We start from the raw sequence: 11,444 nt of genomic DNA, 5'->3' as shown, positions 1-11,444 counted from the left end.
CAATCAGGACTCTGTTTAAAATGACCCTTGATAAGCAAGCCATTTCATTGTTGTGCATATGTGCACTTTCAGCCCCTTGTGTTGCCAGCCCTGCCCAACATTACCTGTATAAGCAGCTTTTGAATTAAACATGATCTGTGATCATGATAATGCATTACCTTGCACCATCTCATTGACTTAAATATATGTGTTTACATACTAGCTAGCACTCATCAAGAATGAAATGTCTGTCCATCCATTCTACGATGATCATTTGTATTAAACCGGGCTTCAGTGGGTTTACCATCATTGGTGGCCTGTAGCACCACCTTCTGGTTGAGAGATGTAAATAAAAAATACAATATTTTTTACAACGGATTGAATGAGTCATGATTTATGGGTGAAAACCTTTTGTCATCCTTTGTCTGCAAGGTGGTATTTATTGTATATGACAAGTGGAGGAAATGGATAGCATCCTGAAATCCAAAATGGGGTGTCCAACAAGGGCAGATAGGCATTGCTGAAATGTAGGTTGTCAAGCTCAGGACGGTGCTGCTTGCTCTTGATGGAAGGCTCTAGAATTCCCAAATCATGTCTTATCACTTTAATTGGGGAACAATGAGTGCAGTCTAGGAGGCCACTCCTCTGGATCTAGCAGGCTACAAGTGGAAGTCAAATGATTATGATAGGGGAGGTCGAATTATAAACGCCCATGCATTGATGATTTATCTTTTGCAAATTAATTGATGGACTTTAGATTCTATCCTGTTCTATTCTATGACATTACATTTTACAAGTGACACGTGGATTGCTGAATCACCAGATTTATGTTTTTAAGTGCAGTCACGTCAAGTGCAGTCCCAGAGTGTGAGGGCCTGTGTGATGACTCTCGTTCAGGAAGTGTTGATGATGTGGCACAGTCTGGAATAGAATAGATTCCGAATCTTTATTTCTTATTTTTCCTCCCCTAATTTCCTTAGTCACTTTAATAGCACAATGTTAGATTGCTTCTTCCCGAGCCAAATTGAACTGAAATTGACACAGCTTTTAAGTTGGCGAAGACTGGGCGGTGAGATGCCAAGAACAGACTGAGCAGATCAGGTGCCCAGCACTGCCCACAGCCATTGGCACAAGTGGTCAGATTTTTATTCTGTGCACCGGAGAAAATAATGGACTAATTTGTTGAAGTCGTCCTATCATTTCCTAAGACGTGCAGTGAATTCAAAATAGGCCTTGAATACTAAATGTTTATTATTGCCTAAGCTATTAGGGGTGTTATTACCGTGCTGATTCTTGCAACTAATCAATCCGTAGCCTTATTATACAGCCATCAATCAATACAATTCAGCAACAACAAATGTAGTCTTGTATGGAATTAATTTCCCCCAATCAATGTCAATAATTGGAACAATTTTGGATGTTGTAATATTTAGGCTACTATGCATGTCACTAATTGCAAAGTAGCCCAGCATTCTGAAATGATTCATTATTTGTGTTATTTTGTGTGTATTTTTCTGTATCGCTAGATATTACTGCACTGTTGGAGCTAGAAACACACAAGCATTTCGCTGCACCTGCGATAACATCTGCAGATCTATGTATGCGACCAATAAACTTTTATTTGATTTCTCTCTCTCGTCACTTCACGCTACAGGGAGAGAGAAATGGGGGGGAGGGAGAGGGAGACTAGGGACACACTGAACACAGAACGAACGCATAGGATTTGCGGAAGTGAGGGAGCGGGTGGGGCTTCGCTGTGAACATGAGAGAGATAGAGATAGCGAGAGAAAGAGAGTGGTCAGACTTGTGAGGCTTTTTATTCTAACAAATGAGACCGTATGTTTGACCCCGGGGTTCGACTGCTTACAACAGCAAGCTGGATATATTTATGCGTCCACTCGCTCGGTCTTCGTTAGAATAGAAATGGATGTCGTTTTTTTGTAGGCGCTTATCTGTGCGATAATGAAAGAACGCTTTAAATAGTTTATTCGCTCGTAGCCTATTTATGGTAGATAGCGCTTTGGCCTTTCTTCATTATATGACAACGGGGATCCATCAAACGGCGGTAGCTATGTGAAGCGTTGAAATCGTTTATTCCCTTTCGTGAATTGAGGAATAATTATGAACAACGCGCAAGATATGTCTCCCGATTTTGTCTTGATGCGCCTGGTTTCCGCGGCCGAGGATGACCGCTTAGACGAGGAGAATGGGAATCTGTCGTCGGGTGGAGTGGTGGCAGGACTCGGTAAAGAGGTCTTGGCTCATAGCAACATGAAAGGGGGCTTGGAATTCTCCCGAGATCCCAAGACAGGCCTCGCGCATTCCGGGCATCTCTCTTCGCTGAACAATGCACAACAGAGCTGCGGAACGGCGGCACCTGACACCGGGGTGATGGCAACTAGACCTTCGGTGTCTATTACTCTTCCTCCACAGAGCGCTATGGAGGCCAAGGGATTTGAGTTCGCTCACAGAGGCGGCTTACGGCCTCAGCTCCTTGTGTTTCCTAACATATTGAGGGATGGTGAGGAGATTTTAGACCGTGAATCCGACGGTCGGAATCAGTCGAGGGAACATATTGGTTTGGACAAGACCTCCGGCTCTGTCTCCGACATAAGCGGAGGCATCAATAACAATACGCTCAGCGCCGGCGACACGCAACAACAGAACCATCTGTCCCGGAGCTGGGGTCTGCATCCCCGGGTGGCATTATCCACGGTTGCTGCCGATATCGAGGGAGGTGAGCTATGTCATCGGCACCGTTTGATCACCAACCCATTAGACTGGCCTCCCTTATCGGATAAATCCAATCCTCTCACCATGATAGAGTCGAAATGGGGGTGCACAACCGGGGAACTGCCCAACGGCCCAGTGTTCGACCTGGCCAGAAGGTTCGGGGAGCTGGGGCTCGGCGCGGTACCCAAGATATTATTCAAGGACGGGGAGATGCCACAGTGCTCGTGTCAGGGTGCACATGGGCCGGCACCTGCGGGGATGGGACATGGGGATGACCCGACTGAGACTAGCGATGCTTTGTTGGTGCTGGAGGGGCTGGGGACTGGGGACGTGGCCAGCCTGGGTATCACTGGCTGCCCGGACGACGATTCGGATGAAAGTCGAGCACGTCGAGTTCAAAAGATGTCCGGTGCATTTTCTCTCAGTAGCTTTCAAGCAGAGTTGACTAGACAGATGGAAGGGGTGGCTGGAGAACCTTGTCCGTCGGCGCACGGTGACGCACAAGTATGTAGCCTGCATGGAAACGCACCTAACCCAACTCAACCGAGCCCGGGAGATACAGAACAGAATCCGGAGGTGTCGAAATTACCTGGGGCCTCTGCGGCTACACCAAGCTCGGACCGACCTGTCAGTCCAAACCCTAGCCAGGCATCAACACCCCGGAAGCGGGCAGACAAGTGCGTCAGTGCGCCCCGGACTCCAAACGGTCGGGGAAGCGACGGAGAGAAAACACTAAAAGTTCCAGGGAAGTCCAGAAAGGGCTCACTTAAAATACGCCTGAGTAAACTTTTCAGAACTAAAAGCTGTAGTGGTTCCAATAGCCTTCTGGATAAGAGGCCATCAGTGGCCTTTTCAATCTCCTCCGCTGGAAGTCTGACGGACATGGCCAGTGGAAGTGGTGGGGAGCATGACGTGGACAGGTAAGGACTTCAACACTTTTAAGCATCGTGAGTAATTACTGATTATATGCCTATAATTTATATCAGGATATTATAGACCCATAACTGTCAGAATATTTTCAAAATCTGTTTTTGTTTCTTCTAAATCTCGGCTGCCTAGCTAATATCTATCTTTCACCCGATCACCTCTATATTCCATCCCTCTATAACTTATTTCATTCCTATTTTGCTGTCTTTCTCTTGCCACAGCCAACCCAGAATGACCAGGGCCCAAAGTGCCTTCTCTCCTGCTTCCTTTGCTCCTTTCACTGGTAAGGGGCTCTGCCATTTCTTGGCTGAAGAGGCAAACTCTGGTCCAAGAACTCATGTCTCTTTAGTGGCATCACTCTCTTCCTCTATCATTTCCTGTCTCACATTCCCTCTCTCTCTCTTTCTCTTTCCTCCTTTCCATTTCTGGGTGCAGGCGAGACTGTTTCATTGGTGGATGTGGATATTTCGAGGAGAGGAGCGAACACTCGGCACCCTCCCACGCCTCCACCTCCGCCACGCAGAAGTCTCAGTCTATTAGGTACTTTACCTCCTTTCTTTCTCTCCATGTGTGTCTCTGTAGAGTAGTCTATTTTTCTCTGTGTCTCTCCCTTACTTGCACGCATCTCTTTTGCCTATGTTTCTACCTGAAGGCAAACGCAAACGCTAAAAATGATTCCTGCACACCCTCACTCAACCTACTCTCCTATACACACTGTATTACCTCCCTCCCCTGAAAGCAATATCACAGTATGTAAACATACCCATTCTGATCTATGGTGATGGAGAGCCTTATAGCCTTTACACCATCTCTGATCCCCACGGCAACACTCACATCGACAGCCATAAGTCCGAGGGACTGTTGTAATTGTGGCCTTTATAGACCAGCGTTTCTCAACATCGATCCTGGGGACCCACCCTCTCGACCTATCAGAATTGAATGTTCAGCCAAGCAGTGGTACAAGGACAAACCGATTTACTGAATGTCACGTTGAATCACACATTTCTGGCAACCTAAAAATATAAAATGACATCGGATGTCGTTTTGATTGGTTAATTACCCAGAATACTTCAAGGAGTACATTTCAATAAATAAAAACGTGTCAAAAAACGAACAGTGCAAAAAAAGTTGAGATGAAAACTTCACATCACAGTGGGTCCAGAGGAGAGGAGTTGAGAAAGCCTGTGATCTAGACCCCTCCCTGGTCTGAAACCTCCCCTTCCCCCCCTGCTCTGTTCCAGATGACATAGGTGGGCCGCAGCCTGGTCCTTTCCTAGTGGGTGTTATGGGGGCCTCCCTACAGTCCCTCCCCCTGCCTCTTCCTCCTCCTCATCCCTCCCATGCCACCATCCAGCATAGTATCAGCCTCAATGGTAAGACACCAGAGAGCTGGGAGCTGTGCATGGGGCAAACGGGCAGACGGTGTGGTAATAGAGCACGTAATGGCCAGAGCTAAGACTCTGAAAAGACCATAATACAAAACAATACCAATATGATATATTTATAATGCTGTATTTATAAACATGTGTGAATATATCAGTAATCATAAACATGTATAACATCTGCAGTTATGAATATATAGGTAACATATAACCTGTGTGCCTGTTGGCCAATGCCTAAGTTCGTAGAGTGATATGTTGTGACACTCGCGTGTTGGGGTGAAGGTTGTATATTTGCCCTCAGGTCAAATACTGTAAGTGCTTGTATTCAGGAAAGACTATACAGACCAATCAGCGTGGAAATGAATCGTGAAGGTGTGCGGTCGCGAACCAATGCTTGTCTGATCTTTTTTATTATATGTCTTGAGAATGAATATTTGTGGCACCTGGTCTGTCTAAGCAGTCTTGCTCAAATTGAATACCGTTAATCATCTATTAGTAACAAGTCCTAACTTGAGATCTATGCGTGTGACTTGAACTTTCTTGCAACTCCCATTTATGCCAAATGTAATGGTTTGGGCTACACATTCATATCATTGTGTCTAGCTGAATATTTCTCTATTTGTTTCAGATGCATTCCTCCGGGCCCTGCCTCACTCCACCTCTTCACAGCTCCTCTCAGCTCCACCCTCTTCCAGGTTGGCCCCGCCCCCAAGGCTCTGTCCTCTGAGGCGGCCTGAGGCCAGCAACTTCACCGCTAGTCTGAGAGAGCTGGAAAAGGTAATTGCGACCCACTCAACGACACACATACACATACATACTGACTGAATATAGACTCACTACTAATCAATTGGGTTACATACTAACAAATAGGTACAAATATTTAATTGATGATAACTGCCTTGGTGGGTGTGTGATAACAAACTTTAATTGATGAAAACTTCTTCATGACATTCATTCAGTTCTACGTTTGTATTCGATTCTACGGATGGTGTGTGTGTGTGTGTGTGTGTGTGTGTGTGTGTGTGTGTGTGTGTGTGTGTGTGTGTGTGTGTGTGTGTGTGTGTGTGTGTGTGTGTGTGTGTGTGTGTGTGTGTGTGTGTGTGTGTGCGTGCGCCTGTGTGTATGTTTCTATGATATTTGTTCATAATCACCTACATGTCTATCCCCAGTGTGGCTGGTACTGGGGTCCTATGAACTGGGAAGATGCAGAGATGAAGTTGAAGGGGAAGCCTGACGGGGCGTTCCTGGTGAGGGACAGCTCTGACCCCCGCTACATCCTCAGCCTCAGCTTCCGCTCCCAGGGAGTCACACACCATACGCGCATGGAGCACTACAGAGGTGAGTTACATACACCACACGCGCATGGAGCACTACAGGGGTGAGTTACACACACCACACGCGCATGGAGCACTACAGGGGTGAGTTACACACACCACACGCGCATGGAGCACTACAGGGGTGAGTTACACACACCACACGCGCATGGAGCACTACAGGGGTGAGTTACACACACCACACGCGCATGGAGCACTACAGAGGTGAGTTACACACACCACACGCGCATGGAGCACTACAGAGGTGAGTTACACACACCACACGCGCATGGAGCACTACAGGGGTGAGTTACACACACGCTCATGGAGCACTACAGGGGTGAGTTACACACACCACACACGCATGGAGCACTACAGAGGTGAATTACACACACCACACGCTCATGGAGCACTACAGGGGTGAGTTACACACACCACACGCTCATGGAGCACTACAGGGGTGAGTTACACACACCACACGCTCATGGAGCACTACAGGGGTGAGTTACACACACCACACGCTCATGGAGCACTACAGAGGTGAGTTACACACACCACACACTCATGGAGCACTACAGGGGTGAGTTACACACACCACACGCGCATGGAGCACGACAGTGGTGAGTCCTGTGTACTGTAAATACGCAGAAACGCGCACACAGTCAGTCAATCACACAAATATAAATGTTGTAGCTACTCACTCAGTCAGTATGTTTATTGACACACATACACACACACGAAGGCAGGCACACACACACGTGCACTCACACAGACACACACACGCACACAAAGCAACATGGTGAGTCACCCGCACACAAATTGGGTGAACGACAAAGACATGCTCGCATATATACATGGCATACGCATAAAGCACTTCTAACGGGATTTACTCACATACAGACACATTCATCATGCAGTGTAAATATATGACAGACAGAAAGCATGCAGTTAATTCTATTTATGTTTTTACACATACAGCACATATCAGCCACCCAACCCATGGGTTAGATGAGAAAAACAAGTTTGATATATGATATAATACGTGCTTATAACAACTAATAAAGCGTTATACCTGAACACTTTAAATAAAGTGGTACCACAAGGTTCTATTTCATTCCCCTTTAAATGGTATGTACGTGTAAGTGTTCAGTGTAACCTTCAGTGGTGTGTCCCTTCCATGTCTCCATCTATAGGGACATTCAGCTTGTGGTGTCACCCCAAGTTTGAGGACCGATGTCATTCTGTGGTGGAGTTTATCGAGCGAGCCATCATGCACTCCAAGAATGGAAAATTCCTCTACTTCCTGCGATCACGTGTGCCAGGTAAAAACGGCCCCCATTCCTACACGGCCTAACCAATTAGATGTTTATGTGAACTACCACATAGTGTAGTGGTTGGAATGAGAGTAAGCATAGCATACAAGGTTGCTGAGAGGTTACGAGCATCTGTATTGGTTGTTTGTGCTCATTTGTGTGTGTGTGTGTGTGTGTGTGTGTGTGTGTGTGTGTGTGTGTGTGTGTGTGTGTGTGTGTGTGTGTGTGTGTGTGTGTGTGTGTGTGTGTGTGTGTGTGCATCGAATGTGTGTGTGTGTTCCAGGGCTCCCCCTACCCCGGTGCAGCTGCTCTACCCAGTGTCCCGGTTCAGCAACGTCAAGTCCCTGCAGCACCTCTGCCGCTTCTGTATCAGACAAATGGTCCGCATCGACCACATCCAGGAGCTGCCGCTGCCCAAGTACTGCCATACTCAATTTACCCAAATATTTATTTAGTCATTCATTTTAACCTTGTATTTGTTTTCTTGGAAATAGTTGTTAGTGAAATAGCATTCTCTCCCGAGCTTTGACAGAAATGCCTCAGCATATTATTTTAGTCTGGATAAATAAATCAAGGGAATAATCCTTGATTGCTGACAGACTAGACATGGATGATGTGCTTTGAGACCAAGTGAAAAGTTCTATAAAAAGCAGCTGTACTTTAATGCAATCCATCATCATCCTCATCAGTTTCCTTTCTTTTACGGAGAGTGTTATACACAGGGAGAATACGACCTCGCATGCTAAACATAATGTAAAGGCATCTTTCTGCATTTGACCTCTCCCTCTCCAGACCACTGATCATGTACCTGAGGAAGTTCTACTACTACGATGCAGAGGAAGAGATGTACCTGTCAATCAAGAGCATTCGACCAGGGGCTGGAGTAGAACAAGAGGCCGAGTCTCAGACGTAACTGGAAGAGGTGTCTGCTGGTCTGCCAGTCTTCCAGCATCAGCCAATCAAAGTCCTCGGGCACCCTCTGTATCCAGTCAGCTGCAGTCAAAGGGATCCAGATGACCATGCCTTCTCTTGACTTTGACCAATGAGAGTAGAAAGGGACAGAAGTGGAATGCTGGAAAATTGTCCATACGGCGGGCACACATGGGGCAGGGACAAAAAAGGACACAGCCTCATTGAGAACGGACAGGAGTGGGGACTCTTCTAGCCTGTAAACAACATGAAAACAAAAAAACAACAACTTGAACCTAGACTTTGAATCGATCCCTAGACAGATATTCACTGTACCTATGAACTGAAGTTGATGCACTGGTCCATTTGTACTGCTATTTTTTCCAATTATCATAATTTCCTCGTTTTCTTCCCTCCTGTTGCTATGAGGGTTGTTGTGGACTGGCCCACAGGAGGCCATGGTTGATCTTTGTTTGTTGGTTTTAATTGTCAAAAAATCCCTGATTGTAACTTGCTCATCATTCTGTTCCTCCGTACCCCAAGCTGGCCACAGGCTCAGCATTTTCAGTAAAAGAGAAAAAATATGGCTTCCCTCTTTTGCACAATCATTTTTAATTGACTGAAATAAAATGGTAGTAGGTGCCAGGCGCACCGGTTTGAGTGTGTCAAGAACTGCAACGCTGCTGGGTTTTTCATGCTCAACAGTTTCCTGTGTGTATCAACAATGGTCCATTGCCCCAAAGGACATCCAGCCAACTTAACAAAACTGTGGGAAGCTTTGGAGTCAACATGGTCCAGCATCCCTGTGGAACATGCTTAACACCTTGTAGAGTCCATGCCCCGACGAATTGAGACTGTTCTGAGGGCAATGCCCACCTCAATCCACGCATAGAGTTGAAGTCGGAAGTTTACATTTAAACTCAGTTTTTCACAATTCCTGACATTTAATCTGAGTAAATAAATCCTGTTTTAGGTCAGTTAGGATCACCACTTTATTTTAAGAATGTAAAATGTCAGAAATGATTTATTTCAGCTTTTATTTCTTTCATCACATTCCCAGTGGGTCAGAAGTTTACATACACTCAATTAGTAGTTGGTAGCGTTGCCTTTAAATTGTTTAACTTGGATCAAACGTTTCAGGTAGCCTTCCACAAGCTTCCCTCCTGACAGAGCTGGTGTAACTGAGTCAGGTTTATAGGCCCCCGTGCTCGCATGCTTTTTCAGTTCTGCCCACAAATCTTCTATATGATTGAGGTCAGGGCTTTTTGATGGCCACTCCAATACTTTGACTTTGTTGTCCTTAAGTGATTTTGCTACAACTTTGGAAGTATGCTTGGGGTCATTGTCCATTTGGAAGACCCATTTGCGTCCAAGCTTCCTGACTGATGTCTTGAGATGTTGCTTCAATATATCCACCTAATTTTCCAGCCTCATGATGCCATCTATTTTGTGAAGTGCACCAGTCCCTCCTGCAGCAAAGCACCCCCACAGCATGATGCTGCCACCCCCGTGCTTCACGGTTGGGATGGTGTTCTTTGGCTTGCATTATGGCCAAATAGTTATATTTCTGTTCCATCAGACCAGAGGACATTTCTCCAAAAAGTATGATCTTTGTCCCCATGTGCAGTTGCAAACCGTAATATGGCTTTTTATGGCGGTATTGGAGCAGTGGCTTCTTCCTTGCTGAGCGGCCTTTCAGGTTATGTCGATATAGGACTCATTTGACTGTGAATATAGATACTTTAGTATCTGTTTCCTCCAGCATCTTCACAATATACTTTGCTGTTGTTCTGGGATTGATTTGCACTTTTCGGGGGGAAAAAATACATTCATCTCTAGGACGCGTATCCTTCCTGAGCAGTATGATGGTTGTGTGGTCCCATGGTGTTTATACTTGCATACTATTGTTTGTACAGATAAACGTGGTACCTTCGGGCATTTGGAATTTTCTCCCAAGGATAAACCAGACTTGTGGAGGTCTATTTCTTTTGATTTTCCCATGATGTCAAGCAAAGAGGCACTGAGTTTGAAGGTAGGCCTTGAAATACATCCACGGGTACACCTCCAAATGACTCAAATGATGTCAATTAGCCTGTCAGAAGCTTCTAACGCTATGACATCATTTTATGGAATTTTCCAAGCTGTTTAAAGGCACAGTCAGCTTAGTGTATGTAAACTTCTGACCCACTGGAATTGTAATACAGTGAATTATAAGTGAAATAATAATCTGTCTGTCAACAATTGTTGGAAAAATGACTTGTGTCATGCACAAAATAGATGTCCTAACTGACTTGCCAAAACTATAGTTTGTTAATGAGAAATCTGTGGAGTGGTAGAAAAACGAGTTTTAATGACTCCAACCTAAGTGTATGTAAACTTCCGACATCAACTGTACCTAGTGACACATGACCACTGATACACTCATGCAGGCCTTCATGAGGGAGGGGGAGGGGAAGGCACAACTCAATTTTAGGAAGTTGATCCTAATGTTTGGGACACTCAGTGTATGTCAATTCCCCGTGTGGGTGTTTTTTGCGGTAATGATGAACATGGCCCTTTCAATCCATACAGACTGATGTAACAATTAAGTAGTAGTGTAAACAGCATCAAGGTCAAATGTTTTTACTCCATCATACACTCTTAATAACTAAACTACCAATGACAACACACACCCTGCTGTATAATCGTCGGGACAAGAGGCATGCAAAGCATAATGGCAATGTCAATCTTAACACAGAATAGTTTTTAACACTTGCACTTGACAAAAACATCAACTCATCCTGTAATTTTGACTGCTTTGCTTTTTAGTTCCCCCCTACCAAACATATGCTTATTTCATTGTGCCCCTTTTTCATTGTGATCCTATTCAGACACACACACACACACAC

General features: G+C 45.3%; 1 protein-coding gene across 1 annotated transcript; it reads left to right on the top strand.

Annotated features, from left to right (window-relative positions):
* The first annotated feature begins 1,680 nt into the window (after positions 1–1,680).
* LOC118364890 (suppressor of cytokine signaling 7-like) lies at positions 1,681–9,142 on the top strand. Its single transcript, XM_052490442.1, has 9 exons — positions 1,681–3,632; positions 3,861–3,922; positions 4,075–4,179; positions 4,881–5,012; positions 5,650–5,798; positions 6,191–6,359; positions 7,528–7,656; positions 7,930–8,065; positions 8,440–9,142. The coding sequence occupies exons 1-9, from the start codon at positions 2,101–2,103 to the stop codon at positions 8,558–8,560; spliced, it is 2,535 nt and encodes an 844-aa protein (XP_052346402.1). The 5' UTR covers positions 1,681–2,100; the 3' UTR covers positions 8,561–9,142.
* Positions 9,143–11,444: the final 2,302 nt, after the last annotated feature.

The sequence above is a fragment of the Oncorhynchus keta genome, chromosome 32 (genome assembly GCF_023373465.1).
Source record: "Oncorhynchus keta strain PuntledgeMale-10-30-2019 chromosome 32, Oket_V2, whole genome shotgun sequence".
NCBI lineage: Eukaryota > Metazoa > Chordata > Actinopteri > Salmoniformes > Salmonidae > Oncorhynchus > Oncorhynchus keta.
This window is presented reverse-complemented; position numbering and strand designations above follow the sequence as displayed.

Bases quoted from the DNA above. Each gene is read 5' to 3' on its own strand.
- LOC118364890 (XM_052490442.1), top strand. From the start codon at position 2,101: ATGAACAACGCGCAAGATATGTCTCCCGATTTTGTCTTGATGCGCCTG. The intron at 6,360-7,527 runs GTGAGTTACATA...CTCCATCTATAG, and splicing joins GCGCATGGAGCACTACAGAG to GGACATTCAGCTTGTGGTGT. The intron at 8,066-8,439 runs GTACTGCCATAC...CTCCCTCTCCAG, and splicing joins CAGGAGCTGCCGCTGCCCAA to ACCACTGATCATGTACCTGA.